The 20831-nt window shown below is 32.8% G+C and overlaps 1 protein-coding gene across 2 annotated transcripts in view; it reads right to left on the bottom strand.

Annotated features, from left to right (window-relative positions):
- Window positions 1-20831, bottom strand: part of LOC114329501 (uncharacterized) — a 554120-nt gene that overhangs the window by 262491 nt on the left and 270798 nt on the right. For both annotated transcript variants that reach the window (XM_028278630.2, XM_028278631.2), the window contains exon 2: window positions 13783-13967. In XM_028278630.2, the coding sequence (XP_028134431.1) occupies window positions 13783-13934 (152 nt within the window). In that variant the 5' untranslated portion in view covers window positions 13935-13967. The remainder of the gene's footprint in view (window positions 1-13782; window positions 13968-20831) is intronic.

The following is a 20831-nucleotide window of genomic DNA, read 5'->3' as shown; positions in this document are numbered from 1 at the left end:
TAGACATCCTTATCGTGATTTAGTATTTTATTATTTTCATCTCGGATACATCTAATCTGATTAAAATCTCTTGCTTTCTTTGCTCTCTATTTGGCTATTTTATATATCTTTGCTTCTCCTTCCCTGTTATCAAGTTGATCGATTGATCGTATAGGTTTGAATACGCTTCTGCTTTAGCTTTTGCTACTGCTACTTTCGCTTCATTTTTGGCGACCATATAGTTTTGAAGATCTATGTCCGATCTGGTTTTTTGCCACTTTTTATATAATTTTCCCTTCTCTTTTATTTTTCCTTGTACTTCATTTGACCACCATCAAGTCTCTTTATCCTCAAACTTCTTTCCTGACGTTTTCCCAAGTATTTCAATAGCCGTCTCTCTAATAATATTGGTAATTTTTCTCCAAATTGTGTTAGGGCTTCCTTTCATGTTCCAACATATTTTTTCTACTATTCTTTCCCTGAATAGACCTTCCTTCTTATCTTTTATCATCCACCACTTGATTTTTTGTGATCCTCTCCGATATTTTTGTTTAGTTTAACTTTTTACTTCGTAAATATTACCAGACTTTCTAGTCCATCTTTTGGAAAACACCATATTTAGGTATTGCCTCAACACACGCGCATAATGAGGTGGAGCACCATCTTGTTGCAGGCACATATTATTGTCATTTGAAATATTGTTATTTTCTAAAAATTTCGAATCATGAATCTTCTACATTAAAATTTAATTGAGGGGATTAGATGCTAAGGGGTACAAGTGACAAAATATTGTAAACTGAGTGCACAAAATAATACTAGATAGTATTAAAAATTTAAAGGGAAAAAGATACAGGTGAATTAGACTACTGGTGGCGACATATCGCAGGTTCCAGTTTGACTACTTACGAAATATTTAAAAACAGTTTGCGGCAAACAGGTATAACTTCACTTGTATCCCTTTGCCTGTAAGGTGTTGGATATTATTTTTGCTGATTTGTTTAGTATCTTTGCAAATCAAGCCCTTAAAAAAGTATTTAAAATAAGTGAAATAACACAAAATGTACCAAGTAAATTTTCATAAATAAAAATGTTTAATTTTTACGTAATTTTTCTTTTATTTTAGTTTAAGAATTTAAGAAATTCGTCAGGTACTTAAGTGGCAAAGAGAAACAAGTGCAAAATTTGAAGCAGAGGTACAAGTGCAAACGTTCTTTTTTTTAATTTCAAATATATTGTTATCATCTGCTTTCTATTACTTTTATATTAATTAGTATTTATTTGATTAATTATTTAATTGTCGCAAATCATACATAAAAAATATTAAGAAAAAAATCTCAGGGTGCCTTTTGTCATAAAAAATTTAATCAAATTATCTTAGGTTATACTTATCCTTTCTCGTGGCTTTAGTATCTCTTAGTTGATCCTTATCGGCATAAAATAGGAAAAGGAAATAAATAGAAATATCATAAATAAGCACACACAAATATCTTTATTATCAAAAGCAATGCTCTGTAAATTTATCAATTAAATCCTGTGGGCATAATAGGTCTGGATCCCGCGTATGAAAAAAAAGTTGATTGATAGCAAGCTGAAAATTTGTTAATAGCTTAAGGGTGTCTAGTCGGATAAACTTTGATATATGCCAACACTGGAACAGGGGCAGTTTTAACTGTGGAACAGGTTAAAAATTTGGAACGGTCACATCACGAAAACGCCACATTTATTTTGTCAGACAGAACAGACTTAAACTCTCCGAACAGAGATTAAACTCTCATGCAAAAATCAGACTGCTATTTATCACCTGTCATAATTCCTGTCATTTGAAATATTCTACATGTTCCACTCATTAAAACGCCCATTTGGTGATAAATAACAGTCTGATTTTTGCATGAGAGTTTAATCTCTGTTCGGAGAGTTTAAGTCTGTATTGTCGGACAAAATACATGTGCCGTTTTCGTGGTGTATCCGTTCCAAATTTTTAACCTGTTCCACAGTTAAAACTGCCCCTGTTCCAGTGTTGGCATATATCAAAGTTTATCCGACTAGACACCCTTAAGCTATTAACAAATTTTCAGCTTGCTATTAATCAACTTTTTTTCATACGCGGGATCCAGACCTATAACTGTCCAAAAGAAACTTTTACCATATAAATTAAACTAATTCAAACAAATATTTATCTCTTTGTTCTTGATATCATTAATAAAACAAGCTAAACAAACAAATTTGGTATTCGCAAAATTAATTATACTTCCTATTAAATTTTTGAAATGTTGGAACCTTAAGTTCATATGCTTTTACGTAAAAAATTTAATTTCTGATTATAAGGAAAACCTATCACATAGGTTATTGACTGACCTTTTTGATTCACACATAATGATGTCTCCTCTTGACCCAAACAGCTCCTCCTTGTTGATTATGTTAGGCTACCAATCAAAGCCCTCTCCGTCTCAGCAAAAATCCAGCAGCATACCAGCAACTATTTCTCCAAAACACCAGCCAGGCTTCCTTTGACCAGGACTCGTTCAATAAACTCCAAATCTCTCTCCTCTCTTTCTCTCAACAATAATCTCCTGAGACCCAAGTATCTATTTTACTTGGTGTCACAAATAATTTTAATAACGATAATTCTTGTAACTTACTCTCTTGAACTTTACAGAATCAAAGAGGTATTTCTTCTCGATTTGATTTGTCTCTCGTTCCACTTTTCAGCTACTCTCACTATCAACACAACCACTAGTACTTGCTTCTGAACTACTCACGAAAACTTTTGACTGCTCGTCTCGGATGCCGGTAACCCAATGATTTTTTCTTTTCCAAACTGTCTCAACATTCAAACCTCTCTTTCCCCATTCCAAGTTGCCAAGCCAATCAGAAACATTTCTCTCTCCACCTTACTCTTTTTCATTCGAAAAACCCAGTCATTCTTTCAAACAATATTTCTACTCAACTAATCACTTTTCGGAAACTATCTAAATATTCTTGTCCTTAAACAAACAGATTTAAAATTCCAAATCTCTTTACCATTAGTTTTTATAAAAACTAATAATTACAGCTACCTGTGGATGTGGATTCTACCTTGCACGTAACAAAACAAATTTCTTTAATTCTTCATGGAAAAACTCATTAAGGAGAAACCACCTTGCGTGAAAGCTAACTTCTAATAAATATTTACAGATCAATATACAGGGTGTATCAAATTTATGTGCCCGCGTTATATTAAAAAAATTAAATTTTTATTCTATCTTTGATTGATAAATTGATACACAATAATATATATTGAATGAAAATAAATACTAACTTTACAAAAGCTTTTACAATTAGATAAATAAAAGGTATAAAATTAATTCGAAATAAGTTCATAAGTGATTAATTTGCTGTAGAATTTAATATGAAAATTTAATTTTTACTTCGTTTTTCTCAATTGAACTATTTTATCACTTGTACCCCTTAGCATCTGATCCCCTCAATTGAAATAGCTTACATGGATTTGGATATAACCGAGACAACTCAGGTATGTATAACTTAATAAAAACAACTTAGAAAAACTAATATGTATGAGACACACTTATGACAAATTAATGAATAAATAAAGAAAAGTATTTTAAAAGTGTGAAATGATGATTTTTTTCTTTTCCATTGATTCATTTGTCATGAGAGTGTACAAACAATATCAGTCTTTTTCAATTGTTAATCTACAGTATGGTAGTGGATATTTAATTGTATATTATGCAACGAGCATTTAATAATGATTATTATAATGTGATTATGAAGGATACGAAACGAGCCGCGTAGTGGCCAGTTTCCTATAGAAAATGAGCTTCATAATGATAATTAAATGAAAGTTGTATACATGATTTTTTCTATGATCATTCACAACAAAAAATATATCCAAATTTATTAATTTTGTGACGCAAACAAATTAAGTGGTTTTATGGTTAAATTAATTGTTTTTTTTATGTTTTCAATATTACAATATTATTAAAATGAATTTGAGGATAAATTTTTAACCCGTGAATAGTCGCGCCGGTAGAAAAAATCTAACATTTTACCTTTTTCCATGATAACTTGATGAAAAATTTTGCAACATAACTTTCCACTCGTAAGTGCGTCGAGGAAGATTGTAGTAATCCGTAGGTATTTTTTATTTTTTAATTTTTTACATTTTTTTATTTTTTTTTTGTGGAATTTATGGCTTTTGTGAGAACCAATTATTAGCTTTAAAATTGTTAGAAATACATATTTTTAACATAGCAAGTAAATAAAACTATTATAAAATAAAAATTTGCTTCAAATTCGTATTTAATAGTACATTATATACCGCGGGACTGAAGTAGTACATTTAATCCTGAAGGTAAAGTTTATGGCCCGACCGCAGGGAGGGCCATAATTTACCTGAAGGATTAAATGTACTTCAGTCGCAAGGTATATACGATACTTTTCGTACTTCCCGTATGATTTTATTAATTATTTCAATAATTTCAATCAGTTTTTTCTCTCTTCAACTCATTTAATAAACTGTCTTTAAAATAAGTTACCATAGTAACATTGCGTTGTGACAGTTATAATTTAGAAACATTGTCATTACTAGTGTCATTGTAAAGAAACATTGTTATTGATAATTATTGGTATCATGAGTGAAGAAGGTGTATCTGATATTGATAAAAGAGCAGCCGAAGTAGGTGAAGAATTGTTACCACCGAAATCTAGAAAACTATACGAGCAGCAGTACGATGCTTTTAAAAAGTGGTGCCGCTTAAAAAATGTGAGACAACCTACTGAAAATGCGCTGTTAGTCTACTTCGATGATAAATCAAAAGCGGTTTGTGCCTCAACTCTCTGGGCACATTACTCAATGCTGAAATCGGTTATTAACATTAGAGAAGATATTGATATAAGTAAATTTCCAAAATTATTAGCTTTTTTGAAGAGAAGAAATGAGGGATTTAAGCCAAAGAAGTCAAGAATTCTCACGTCTGAGCAGGTAGATCAGTTCTTACGGGAGGCTCCGGATGATAAATATTTAATGCTTAAGGTAAATTTGGAAATTTGTTTATATTCAGAAATTTTAAGAAATCAATTTTTTTGTAGGTTGCACTTATTTTGGGCGTTGCGGGAGCTTGTCGTGGAAAAGAGTTGGTTGATTTAGAAATCGACGATGTGAGAGATTTGGGCGATTCCTTCCTAATTGCGATTAGAAACACCAAAAATAAAATTGACCGAAATTTTGTGATCAAAAATTCAGAAAACAGTGCCATCAGTTTTGTGGCGATATTTCGGAAATATGTGGCATTGCGAAAGACAGGGACAACTCATTCAAAATTTTTTGTTCAATACATCAACAAAGAATGTACTACGCGAGTAGTAGGAAAAAACATGTTTGGTACAATTCCACGGCAAATAGCAGCTTTCTTGAAATTAGAAAATGCGACGTCTTATACGGGACATTGTTTTAGACGCACATCTGCGTCTTTGTTAGCTGATTCGGGAGCAACAATAGACGTGCTGAAGAGACATGGAGGATGGAAATCCTCCAACGTGGCCGAGGGATATATTGAATCGTCTATTAAAAATAAACAAAAAATTTCAGATAAAATATTTGGTCAAGTCGCCGATTCGTCCACTATAGTTATGCCACAGTCCTCATTCTCGCTTCCTGTTTCCGCAGGATCTTCGAAACAAACACCAGTTCAATATGAAAAGGACCTATCTGTTACTCGTCAGTTACCTGCTGCATTAACCCAGGAAAGACTGGTCAATATGACGAACTGTCACAATATTAATTTGAATATTAACGTTAATTACCATTCTAATTAATTATATTTTTCAATAAAATATCCCTTAAATTCGTTTGTTTGTGATTTAATCGTTCCGGGAGTTTCGTCAATATTTAATCCCGGAGGGATTAAATGTGACACTTTAGTACCTGTCACAAGGGAGTGAAGTTGTCACTTTAGGCCCGGAAGTACGAAAAATTCGTATTGTAAGACAAAATCTAACGCGCGACTGCTTACGTGACAGAAGAGAGCGCCAATGTTTCCGAGTTTATCCCTATCGTCTTACATTTAATTAATTTAATTAAAAAAAGACATTTTCTTAAAAAGATTTAATTTTTAAATTAGCCAGTTTATTTATCTATTGAGAACTGTCAAAACCTATGTATTTGACACATTGGTCACTGCGCGTGTACCACCTTCATCGCGAATGTCATTTCGCGATTCTATTGGTTAAAAATCTGTATCATAATGAAGGTCATTATGATACAGGTAGTGAAATCATAATTGATATATTACAGTATGAAAAGCATAGGCGTAACCAGGATGATCCTAAGGGGGGGTTACAACTACCTGAAAGGGGGGGTTACAACTACTGGAAGGTCTCTGAGGGCTATGGTGTTAAGCGTATAGAGCTCAAAGTACATCCCAATGGGGGGGTTATAACCCCAAAACCCCCCCTGGTTACGCCTATGATGAAAATAGAAAAAAGTACCTTAGACTGTCTACTCCTCGTTTAGAGTCGGAAGAACTCCTTAGGAACAAAATTTGTCTCCATTAATTTTAGACATTTTCAAAATATTTTCTTTCTTCCATTTATTCATAATACTATTTTTTAATAAATCTAAATACGCCGTATCAATTAAGTTTCCCTCGATGAAAAAAGGACCAATTATTTTGTAGCCTATTATTCCAGCTCATACATTAAGTTTTTCTGGATACTGTGTATGGTATTCAAGCATCCACCGAGGATTGTTACGTGATCAGTATCTACAGCTCCATGTAGAAGTAAAAGTAGCCCCATGGTAAAACATAGCATTAAATAAAAAAAATTTATCATTTTGATAGTAATATTTTTCCATCAAAATGTCTGCAATCTTTTCACGTCTATTATCGAAATCATCATCTGACAACTCTTAAACTAAGCTTATAGTCCAGAAAGCCACTGCGCATCCGCTAGGAAAAATATTCTAATTCAGATTTTTTGCACAATCTTACTCAACAAGGACCCCTTTTAACAAATTTGCATGTTGCCAGGACCAAAAGTTGGTCAACAATTTTTTAAACGTTTTTTTTTGTTTTTTTTTTCATAAAATTATTTTTTTTGCATGGAACAAATTTTTTTTAGGTTTTTTGGATCATTCCAAACAGAAAAGGTCTTTAGTGACTTTTCTCTAAAGTTGACAGTTTTTTACATATAAGCGAGTAAAATTTGAAAAATTGCAAAATGGGCCATTTTTAACCCTCAAAAACTATGTGAAAAACTGAAAATTTGAAAGTTGCCAAGGTAGGTAGATATTCTTTAAACATCGATTGATCAAATCCCGAAGAGTTTTTTGCAATACAATATTCAAAACTCCTTTGTTTTTAATTGCTAATCAAGCATGCGTGACACTATTTTCCACCGTTGCATGTGTATTCAGTATGGTGCAAATGAAAGGAATAAATTCGTTATTTCGTAAACCGGCGACTTTAAGGAAAAATCCCGAAATAGGTCGATTTTTATTTTTAAGTTATGATATTGTGGCATATATGGTATACTAGTGACGTCATCCATCTGGGCTTGATGACGTAATCGATGATTATTTTAATTGAGAATAGGGGTCGTGTGCTAGCTCATTTGAAAGGTTTTTTAATTCTCTATTCAGTAATATAAACATTTACATCATTATTTATACAGGGTGTCCAATAATTTAATTTTTTTGTCAATTTGTCAAATTATTTAATTTAATAAAATTTTTTGGACACCCTGTATAAATAATTATGTAAATGTTTATATTACTGAACAGAGAATTGAAGAACCTTTCAAATGAGCCAGCACACTACCCGTATTCTTATTTAAAAAAATCATCCATTACATCATCACGCCCAGTTGGATGACGTCACTAGTATACCATATATGCCACAATATCATAACTTAAAAATAAAAATCGACCTGTTTCGGGATTTTTCCTTAAAGTCGCCAGTTTACGAAATAACGAATTAATTCCTTTCATTTGCACCATACTGCATACACATGCAACGGTGGAAAATAGTGTCGCGCACGCTTGATTAGCAATTAAAAAACAAAGGAATTTTGAATATTGTATTGCAAAAAACTCTTCGGGATTTCATCAACCGATGTTTAAAGCATATCGGCCTACCTTGACAACATTCAAATTTTTAGTTTTTCACATAGTTTTTGAGGGTTAAAAATGGCCGATTTCGCAATTTTTCAATTTTTAATCGCTTATATGTCAAAAACTGTCAACTTTAGAGAAAAGTCACTAAAGACCTTTTCTGTTTGGAATGATCCAAAAAACCTAAAAAAATTTTGTTCCATGCAAAAAAAAATAATTTTAGGAAAAAAACTAAAAAAAGCGTTTAAAAAATATTTGACCAACTTTTGGTCCCGGCAACATGCAAATTTGTTAAAAGGGCTCCTTTTTGAGTAAGATTGTGCAAAAAATCTGAATTAGAATATTTTTCCTAGCGGATGCGCAGTGGCTTTCTGGACTATTATTTTTTATTTGCAAATGGCTTTATAATATGTAATAAAAATTTTGAAAGTTTACTACAAGGAGAATTGATGGTACTACAAATGGGTCTAAGTGGAATATTCGCTTTATGAATTTTCGGTACTCCATAAAAATGTGGTGTCTTACTGTAATGAGGTGTCATTTATTTTCTTTGATGGTATGTTAGATCATTTTTAAATTTGAATAGAGTTCTATAGATTTTGTTTTCCAGTGTCTTCGTTGGAACCTTCGTTAATTTGGTATAAGGTCCATTTGTAATTAGATCTGTAATTTTGTCCTCATATTGTATTTTGTCCATTATTACAGTTGCATTTCCTTTATCCGCTGGTAGGATTGTTATAGAGTCATCATTTTTTAAAGTTTTAAAGCTTTCATTTCCTCTCTGCTGATGTTCTGTTCAATTTTACTAGACTTTTCTAATTCAAGTTTACATAGTACCCTATATTGTTCTTTTTCCTGAGCTGGTAAATACTGGGATATTTTTTACACTGAACTAATTATGTCTAATGTTGGAATAGATGGATGAGTAACAGCATAGTATAAATCTTTTGATAATACTAAATTTACAATACAAATGACATATTAGCGACAGTTGTCAATATATCAAATAGACATTTAAATGCAACGGAAACATTTATAAAAAATAAGCCCAATAAATTACCGTTTTGGAGTGTAATTTCCAGGGGCAACTCCGAATTGCATGAAAATTTGGATTTAGGTTCTACTTACCCTCCACTTCAAAGTTGAATTTGTGCCGTTGGTTGCTTTTACTTGGGGGGTGACATTTACCCCTTCTTGGGGGGTAAAAAACGCGTGTTTAAAATAAGGCCGGAAATGGACAAATTGACTTATTTTAAGCACCTTTTGTTCCATAAAGTTTTTTACGTAAGTCAACACTTTTTGAGTTATTCGCGATTTAAAATGTTGATTTTTCGACAAAAAAACTACGTTTTCAGACCGTTTTTCCCAAATAACTCAAAAAGTAAATATTTTATCGAAAAAAGTATTTTTAGCAAAAGTGTAGCCTATAAAGTAAACCAGTACCAGTAAAGTCTACAAATTGAGTAAAAGCAAAGTTGTAGCTCATGAAAAATACGTTCTTATTCGTCTAATTCCAAATCGAATAATTCAACGCGAAATCACCGAAGAAAGAAGCGTTTTTCAGGAAAACCTTATTAACATTTTAAAAGTATCGAAAAAAAGATTATTATTTGTTTTTTACAAATGTTTACAGCATCAAAAAGAAACGAGTTACACTGAAAAAAAAAGTTGGCCCGTTTTTTTTTGGTAAAAAAAATCGTGAAAACCTCCATCTATTTAGCACCCTAAATGAAATTAATTGTTTGGCTTTACCATATATTTTAACTGTATGTGTATTGTGTATATGATCTGTAAGTTTGATTGGTTCGAAGTGCTTATTTTTAAAAACATTTGGTTTTATAGTAAAAAAAATATTTCTAAAAATTTTTGAAATGTTTCATTTTTTCAAAATAACTTAAAAAGTATTAGTGATAAGAAAAATCTTAAACAGTAAAAAATGTAGGTTTTGCTATTATAAATATGCTAGTTTCATTTTGTTTCTCCGTAAGACAAAAATAGGTTAAGATATGGCTGTTCAAAATTTGCATACACTCGTGATTAGTGACCCATTCAAGCTTTCTCAATTATAACACTTTCCAAAATAAACACTTTACACCGGTGAGACTGACAGATCATATAAAAAATAGATAGGTAAGTAAATTTTTTGTAAAGCGGTAGCGATTAATTGCATTTGGAGAGCTAAACACGGCGAGATTTTCATGATTTTTTACAAAAAAAAAGAGGACCAACTGTATTTTGAGCGTAACTCGCTTATTTTTAATGCTTAAACTTTTAAATAATTGATGGATTCGATGAAAGTAAATGCGTGGCCTAAATGTCCTCCATTTGCTTTCTCCTATTTCGTCGTCTCTATGTGATTATATATTGTAAAATCCGGAGATATGGGATGCAGCCAGAAAGCAGTTTATTAACGAAAAGTCTTGGATTTAAAATATTGTTTATTATATTTTTATTTCAATTATTCTAATTGTTTAAAAAGTAGTAAACTTTGTATCTAGGGCTTTTCGTTTTCCTCGTAATACGAGAGATGTCGCTGTATTGCGTCTCAAAAGGCGGGTTCATCGCATCGCGATGGTTTGCTTTAAAAGAGGCAGAATGTTTGTATTCCCTTCAGAGTTGTGACTGCATAATCTTCACTGATGATGCATAAGGATGCTGAAATAGTTACTATATGGAGATGGTAGTCCGACTCTGAATCGAATATAAACAAAACCTGCCTTGAACCCTTTTTTAAATTATATCTATATTTTTCAGTTTATTAATTTCCATAGATTCTAAAAAACCACTTCAGTTAGAGACTTAAAAAGGCAAACACATTGTAAATTATATCACTTGAGAAAGGCACTCTGCCGAAACAGCTGTAGGCACATAGTTGTAAATAATAAATTTTGTGGAAGTATAGAAAACAAAAGTTTTCAGTATTTTATTGTGAGCTAAAACTTTTGTTAACAATTAAAACAAAGCTTTTTATAAACACTTTAAAAAAGTTTAAATGGGTTTTTCCCGAAAAGTGCTTAATTTTTCGGTGATTTCACTTTGAAATATTCGATTTGGGATTAGACGAATAAGAACGTATTTTTCATGAGCTACAACTTTGTTTTTATTTGATTTATAAACTTTACTTATACACCATTTTTTGGGTTTTTTATAAGCTATACTTTTGCTAAGAATATTTTTTTCGATAAAATATTGACTTTTTGAGTTATTTGCGAAAAACCGTCTGAAAACGTAGTTTTTTTTGTCGAAAAATCAACATTTTCAATGGCAAATAACTCGAAAAGTATTGACTTACGTAAAAAACTCTATAGAACAAAAGTTGCTTAAAATCAGTCAATTTATCCATTTCCGGTATTATCTTGAACGTATGTTTTTTCACCCCCGAGAAGGGGTGACTGTCACCCCCCAAGTAAAAGCAACCAACGGCACAATTTCAACTTTGAAGAGGAGGGTAAGTAGAACCTAAATCCAAATTTTCATGCAATTTGGAGTTGCCCCTGAAAATTACACGGTATCGCCGAATTTCCCGTTTATTTATTGGGCTAACAACATTTTTTAAACAAATTATTTTTTATGGATGAACTTTATTTTCACGTAAAATTTTCATTATTGGTATTTGTGAAATCTCCCATGGATATTTGTTATCTGCGTATTTGTCTAGCACTCAAGTGTGGATCGTCTTATAATAGTACACAAACATCTAAAGATTTCTTTTCAGTTGACTTGATTTGGACAAATTTTTTACGTAGCTTGTTATGTAATTTGGGTTAGGATATCAACAGTGGCGGCTTGTCCTATGAGGCAGGTGAGGCAGTGTCTCACCAGTATATCAATCGACTATTTACGTTATTTCGTTATTTCATAATCAGTATTTTAAATACAATTTAGTTTTTTGGAATTTCCTAAATAATTTTATTTTTAGAAAAAAAATTAAAATCGGTACGGCCCTGACTCTTTTTCAAATCATTACAGATGAGGCTTGCTTCAAACCTCTCCTTGTCTAGCATACTACCATTTCTTAAAATAGGACAGTTAAAGCGGCAAAATTTGAAAAGTATGCCACCAATTCTGGGAACGAAATTTATCCATCCTTGAGGCATGCTTCAAACATGTGTATTTTTAGTTGTGAAGTTAAGTACTTGACCTTGCTTCCCTTATTTGCTATGGACGCTTGTATTGTAGTTTTGTAAAGTAGTTTTAGATATAGTTTTATATTAGTTTAGATTATATTTAAAAGATTGTATCAATGTCATACTGGCTGTGTGGCATTTATCAATGCCATTTAAATAAATAAATAAAAATTTAGAAATCATCCTTTCTTTTATAATGATTTATTTTCTTATAATCACGCTTTTTATAAAAAAAAACATAAAATAAAATACCAAAAAAAACGAAGTTTAACCCTTAGTTTATTTAACATAAAAATCAATCTCACAATATAACAGTAATTTCCTTACTTGCTTGTTTGTATTTCCCTATATTCAATACATTTACAATATAAGATTGGTTGTAAAATGAAGTTATCACGTGTTTATGGGTATATTGTTTGCGTACAATAATTTCATTTTGTCAACTCATTAATATTAACAGAATCAGTTGTCCGTTATTGTCAAGTAGTAGGTATGTAATGTAAAGTTTGCTTAATATGGCTGTACAATGCTGATGAGACCAAGGAAGGACGAAACATCTGATTCATATTGGTTTGATATGTGGTATTATAGTAATAATTTTTAACTAAAAAACAGCTTTTATGAGTGTGAACCTGTTGGAGGCTTAGAGCTTTCGTTGCTATTCTTTTGAGAATAAAATTGTTATTTAATATTTTAATAGATAAGCATTAAAATAAATACGGCGCCATTCTGTAGACGCACTAGCGAGGGTTCGGCAAATAATCCCCGGACAAATAATCCCGGACAAAAAATCCCCACAAAAATCCCCGGACAAATAATCCCCGGAAAAAAATCCCCACAAAAAATCCCGGTAAATAATCCCCACAAATTTGACCATTGTTATGACGTCACAAAATCGACCATCCGGCCATTAAAGAGAAGCCGCAGGAGAAGCTAACCATCATAATAACAATTTTCAGGTGTAGTGTGCCTCACCAACTTCTACTATCACGAGCCGCCCCCTGGATATCAACTAATAAAGATATTACATGTTTCTCGTTTACTTCCGCGATTATCACCATATTCTAATATAATTAAATCATAATTCGTTCTTTTCCAGATATACGATCCATTGTGACTTTTACAACATCAACAATACTATACTTAATTCGTCTTCAAGGTAAGCTAATGCCAGTTTCAGACGCCTAATCGGTGGGTTTGTTGTGTCATCGCAGCTTATCATTGGTTAGAAAAGTAATTTGTTAATAATGCCAAGCTAGACGACATCATACACCTCTCGTTCACGAGTCTGAAACTGGAGTCTTAGCTTACCTTGAAAGCAAACGAAGTATAATTTATTCAAATTTAAAATAAATTTCTTATTCTACCAGTCGTCAATAATTGACGTTTTATTCTTGATACTTACTCTGTACATTATTATTCTATTTTTTTTATTTTTCCTCACGTGGGTGAGAAAAGGAAATAGGTATAGAATATAAATTATAAAGCAAACAAAAATTAAAAATGGCATTTGACAGAACTAGCAGTGCAATAACAATACCAAAAACAATAGAATCAAAATCTCACCTCGGTCTGGCGACTGATGAGTACATCTGGTCCAGCTTGAGCAGGCGCATCATCTCATCTCCATTAGGATTCGGTGCAGCAGTTGTCCAGTCACTTTGAAGTACTAAAACGGACACCAACAATACAAGCCATCGTACATATGGCCACATCATGATGTTAATTTCGATTTTGGATCTATACGTAGACTGAAACAGAAAAACATGGATCAACACTAATCAACAGTTTATTTGGAACATGGAAACAAGATTTTCTTTGAAAACCCCATTTTGTGGTATATTAAACACTTGTAATAAGCACTTATAAGCACTAATAAACACTTACTTGTAATAAGAAAAAGACAACCATAAAAAATTCTACGTGGAATGTGAGGAGCTTATTCTCTTCGGGAAAATTAGATAACGCCGTGTTGGAAATGGATCGTTTGGGTATAGACATATTAGGCATAAGCGATACACAATGGCCAGGAAATGGCAAATGCCCCACAACTAATCATGGTATGTTTTATTATGCCGGAAGTGACACCACAACCCATCGATACGGAGTTGGAGTCATCATCTCAAAAAAATGGAAAGATGCTGTAGCAAATTTTCCTCCATTCTCAGAGCGCGTGATGTTAATACAACTGAAAGATAAGAAGAACATAATAAACATCACACAAGTGTACGCTCCTACAGCAGACAAAGACGAAGAGGAAATAGAACAATTCTATAATAACTTAGAAGAGGTGATGAGAACAACAAAGAGACAACACATTAACATAGTAATGGGCGATCTGAACGCCAAGGTAGGTCAGGGTAAAGTTGGAGAAAATGTCGGTAAATACGGCTTAGGTAATAGAAATGAAAGGGGTGATCGTTTAGTTCAGTTTTGTCAAAGCGAAGATTTAATAATAACTAATACATTCTTTAAATTACCCCCAAGGCGACTGTATACGTGGACGTCACCTCAACACACACAAGAAAAAGTAATCAGAAACCAAATAGATTACATAATGGTGACAAAAAGATACCGTAATGCCGTATAAAGATACATTCTTTAAATTACCCCCAAGGCGACTGTATACGTGGACGTCACCTCAACACACACAAGAAAAAGTAATCAGAAACCAAATAGATTACATAATGGTGACAAAAAGATACCGTAATGCCGTGAAATCAACTAAAACTTACCCTGGAACTGATATCGGTTCGGATCATTATCCAGTAGTATCTGTGTTAGAAGCTAGACCAAAGAAAATGAGAAAAACCATCATCCCAACGTTAGACTTAAGTCAGCTTAAAAGTGAACACCGACGACAAACAGTGCGCGAAGAAATCAACACCGACCTCAGTGTAGCAGAAAACCAGATCCGCAGAACAGACAACATAGATGAAAAACTGAAGTATATAAACACTATAATAAGAACTACGGGAAAGAAACACCTAACCAAATCTCCAAAGAAACATAAGGTGTGGATGACACCAGACATACTAGAACTAATGGATGAAAGACGCAAATTGAAGAAAAATTCAGAAAAATACAGAGAGGTTGATAAGAACATAAAGCAAATAACAAAGAAGGCCAAAGAATCATGGATTAAAGAACAATGTGTAGAAATGGAAGACTATGAAAGAAAGTATGACACATTCAATATACATAAAAAAGTAAAAGAACTTACAGGAACCCAAAGAAGACATCAAGTAAGTTTGCTTAAGGACAAAGACGGAAATATTATTGTAGACTTAACAGAAAAAATAATAGATGGAGTGAATACATAAGAGAATTGTTTGAGGACAACAGAAATAACATTGACAAGGTAAATGGTGAAACGGGACCTGAAATCCTAAAATGTGAAGTAGAAATGGCACTTAGAAATTCCAAAACTGGAAAGGCAAATGGACCCGATGAGGTTCCTACTAAATTACTAAAGCTCTTGAATGATGAATCAATAGGTATAATATTGCACTTATTTAACACAGTATACAATACTGGTATTATACTTCAAGAGTGGCTGCTGTCTACATTCGTTACACTGCCAAAGAAATCAAATGCAAAAGAATGTTCAGAACATCGAACAATATCTTTAATGAGCCATCTACTAAAGATATTTCTAAAAATCATCCACAACCGAGTTTATCAAAAGTTGGAGTCAGATATTAGTAATACACAGATGGGGTTCAGAAAAGGACTAGGTACTCGAGAAGCTCTCTTCGGTTTGAATGTTCTTACACAAAGATGCCTAGACGTTAGTCAAGAAGTACATGCATGTTTTATCGATTTTGAAAAAGCGTTTGACAGAGTACGCCACGATAGGCTAAGAGACATTCTTGAAAGAAAAGACGTAGATAATAAAGATCTGCGAATAATTCTCAACTTATATTGGAATCAGAAAGCTAACATCAAAATAGAAAACGAGATATCAAAAGCAATAGAAATACGTAGAGGAGTAAGACAGGGATGTATTTTGTCACCACTGCTATTTAATGTATATAGTGAAAGCATCTGTCAGGAAGCCCTTTTGCAAGCAAATGAAGGAATCGTAATCAATGGAGAGGTTGTAAATAATATTCGATACGCAGACGACACTGTACTAGTTGCAAGAACAGTAGAAGAATTACAACGATTACTTACAAACATAAATATTGCTTGCAACAATTATGGCATAAGCATTAATATCAAAAAAACCAAGTATATGGTCTTCAGTAAAATCATGACACAACCAGCACATATTAGTATAAACGGCATTCAAATTGAAAAAGTATCAAGTTATAAATACTTGGGAACTTTAATAAACGAAACTGGAGACCAAAAAAATGAAATAAAAAGACGTATCGAAATTGCCAGGGCCACCTTCATAAAGATGAGAAAATTCTTCTGCAACAGAGATATAAGCATCCCTCTACGATTAAGAATGCTAAGTGGCTACGTATTTAACACGCTATTATACGGTGTAGAGGCCTGGACTCTCAAACAGAACAACATAAAAAATATTGAAAGTTTCGAGATGTGGTGCTACCGTCGAATGCTGAAGATAAGTTGGGTTGAAAGAATCACAAATCTTGAAGTAATACGAAGGATAGGAAGAGACCCAGAAATTTTATTAACGATAAAACGAAGAAAACTCGAGTATTTGGGTCACCTGATGAGAGGTCATAAATACGCATTACTTCAAAATATAATGCAAGGAAAAATAGAAGGAAAACGGAATGCAGGCCGTAGAAGAATGTCGTGGATGCGGAATTTGAGAGAGTGGTTTGGCTGCACCACTAATGAACTTTTTAGGTCAGCTGTAAACAAAGTCAGGGTAGCCTTGATGATTTCCAATCTCCGATAGGAGTGGCACAAGAAGAAGAAGAAATTGTTAGAACTACTTCTTACAATTTTTTTCTAAAATAATAACAAGGAAATGCCAGTTTTTTTGCAAAATTCACTCTTTAATTTACTATTAAAAAAATTGTACAGAAGACGATACTAGGGACTAGCTAGAAGCTTCATACTCAATTTAAAAAAATAAAAGTATTTTTAAAATTGAATAAAGTAATTTTGTTATTTATTTTCTATGAATTTTTTATAGATTTTAAAAAAATTGAAAAAGTTTTACAATATATAATATATACGGAGGATATACGGATATAGTTGTACATATATAATATATACGGAGGATATACGGAGGATTTAACGATGTGATCTGACACCATTTATTTGGTATGTAAAATCTAGCATTGGCAAAGCTAGCAGTTCAAAAGATTGTAGAAAACGACTCTTCTCGAGTCGTGTTTCTGCTTCTTGGTCATCAGAGTAGATGGCACTTTTGTAGCTCGGCAATATTAAGACACATCGTTGAATCATCGGCGTACCGATTCGTACCTAGCCGAATACTGACGAGCGAGGCATCGCGAAACTAGTCTATTCTATTGGTACCCATTGATATACGGAGGATTTTACCATTTATTTAGTATGTAAAATATATATATGTTACAGTTCAAGTTGATTATCCAGTTGGAGTTGACTCCAACTAGTTGGAGTCAACTCTAACGGCTGGTTTCAGTAAAAGTTGATTATAAATATAAAATGAAGATTTATATTCAACATTTACTAGTAAAAGTAGACTCCAACTAGGAAAAGTATACTCTTCCCAATGCCATTTAGTAAAAGTTGATTCTGATTCACACAAACAGCCGATTCTAGAAATTAAATGTTACTGAATATGTTTAAATTAGTCCAGGCTGTATCGTCGCCCCCGTTAGGTAAATTACTCCGATTCGAATTTTTTGCACAAACTTACTCAAAAAGAGGTCCTTATAACAAATCTACTGGCTGCCAAGCAGTACCTTGATCGATAAATTGTTTAAACAATTTTTTTTAGACAAATTCACAAAAATAATTTTTTCACTTCGAACAATTTTTTTTAGATCATTTGGGTTATTCTGAGCAAAAAAAGGTATTTTGTGATTTTTCTCTAAAATTGCTTGTTGTCGAGTTATACGCGATTTAAAATTTGAAAAATGCGAAAATAGCCATTTTCAAGGCTTAATAACTCGATTAAAATCCATTATGAAAGTCAGAAAGTGACCAAATCAAAGTTTATAGCCCCCTCTACAAGATCCAGCAGAAATTTTTGTCACTATTTTATTACTAAGCTTTATCTTTAATTATTAACAATGAGCGCTAAGTGCGTATTAGGCGGCCGTCAATGGTGAGTGCTAAAGAGATGCACCATTCCAGCCGTCCAATGGTGAATCTCACTCGCACTCACATTGACGGCCGCCTCAATACACGGTTAGCGCTCATTGTTGATAATTAAAAATAATATCTTATTAATGAAATAATGACAAAAATTTCTTCAGGATCTTATAGAGGTAGTTTTAATCTTTGATTTTTTTTAGTTTCTGACTTTCATAATATATAATATCGTATGGCATTTTTGCCTTTCGGACAGTTCCGGCGCCATTTACATCTTTAACCCTGTTTCAAGTAACTAGTGTCGATGTACACTAGCCCAGGGGGACCGACTGCTTAACGTGCTCTCCGAGGCACGGTGAGACGGCTCGTGTCATTATTGAAAATGAAAATAGTTTGTCTTTAGCAGGGCTCGAACCCACGTGTACTGGCGTATGGGGCCAGCGATTATGCCGTTACTCCACGGCCGCTCGCTCGACTTTCACAATAATTATCTTTAACCGAGTTATTAAACATTGAAAATGGTTATTTTGGCGTTTTTCAAATTTTAAGTCGCTAATAACTCGACAACAGTCAATTTTAGAGAAAAAAAAAGGCCCAACGGATCTAAAAAAAAATTTGTATGAAGTGAAAAAATTATGTATTTTTGCGAATTTGTTTAAAATCATTGTTTATCGCCAAACTTCACTAAATCAGTCATTATTGTACTCATTTGCCTTCATATTCGGCATTAAAGTAACACTTTGTTGTATTGAAAGAAGAATGTTACTTTACCTGCCGCGATAATTAATCAAATTAACCGAGATTGAATGTAAGTGGTCAATGGCAGCAATCAATTATTTATTTGAGTGAAATTAAAATTTATTTACTTTAATTATTAAAAATATTGTACAAAATTTATCTTATTATTAATAAAATTTATGTCAAAAGGTAAAATTCTATAGTGTTTCACAATTATATTCATACAAAATAAATCAAAACTTTACAGATTTAGTAATTAGGTAGGTATACAATATTGATAACTATCGATTAAACATCAAAACCGGCCATCATGCAAAAGTCATCTGTCATTACTGTCATTACTGTCATACGAATTTTTTATTTCGTCTAAAATTAAAAAAATTTCCTCAAAGTTGTAAGTAAGTGTTAATGTTTTTTATGATTGACTATACAATTTTACCACCTCAATACTCTTTATCGAACGCGTCGGTTCTTCTGCTCGTAATATCAGACTCGTTCGATAAAGAGTCACTTTACTGACTGACTTTACTGAAATTGGTTAAACAATTTTTCGACCGCGGTACCGCGTGACACCCTGTTATTTGTTATAAGGATGTATTTCTTTGAGTAAGTTTGTGCAAAAAATCGAATCAGAATAATTTACCTAACGGGGGCGACGTTAAAGACTATACCTACTAATAAGTAGTTGAAACGGTCAAAACAAAGAAACGCACACTCATCAAAAATGCACTTGAGATTCTCGTATAATCAACATTTACTGAATCGATCCAGGAAGAGTCAACTCCAACTAGTAAAAGTTGATTTAAATTTTTAAAATCAACTTTTACTGCTCGTTTCAGTTGGAGTTGACTCCAACTAGTTGGAGTCAACTCTAACTGAGAATCAACTTGAACTGTAACATATACATATACATATATAAATAATCAAATGCCATTGATAGCTAGACTCGACAACGATAGGCATCATGCCCTGGGCTATGCGGATGACGACCTAGTCATCTTAGCCCATGGAAAATTTATTGGTACAGTCAGAGATCGAATACAACAGACTCTGACCGTAGTTACAGAATGGACTTCAAATGTAGGGCTTAAAATCAATCCTCTAAAGTCAAAAACCATGAAATTTACTAAAAGGAGGAATTTAGAGGAATTGGGTCTTCCCAAGTAGCAATTTTTCAACACGTTGGTTGTCAGTACAAACAAATGCACTGTCTCCAACGTTGCCCGAGAGCATTTTCAGTTGTTTCGGCCAACGTCCCCTACCCCGACTGACATTACGATGTTACAACCTGTAGCCTGTAGTTATACGGGCAACTAATTTATTACCATTTTGACAACTACATATCACACTTCAGTTTTTTCAACAATCGCAACGTCTTAAAAATATTATAATGCTAAACTAATTATTATATATTTTATTTTGATGGAAATTTTCGATTTATTTAACAACCTGTTTATTTTTTTTATAATAGCTGGTTTCCATTCCATTGTTTTATCAGTAGATTTGAGATTTGATAACCATCTTTGTATCTGCTTTGGTAGACAGGGTTGCCAGGTCAGTTTTAACTCTTTCAGTAGTTTTGTTTTCACAAAATCAGTAGATTCTTTTTAGGCCATGTAAATACACAGTAATACAGAGATATGCACATC

Source organism: Diabrotica virgifera, chromosome 1 (assembly GCF_917563875.1).
Source record: "Diabrotica virgifera virgifera chromosome 1, PGI_DIABVI_V3a".
Classification (NCBI taxonomy): Eukaryota; Metazoa; Arthropoda; class Insecta; order Coleoptera; family Chrysomelidae; genus Diabrotica; species Diabrotica virgifera.
The sequence above is the reverse complement of the archived record's forward strand: the minus strand, read 5'-3'. Positions and strand labels throughout refer to the sequence as shown.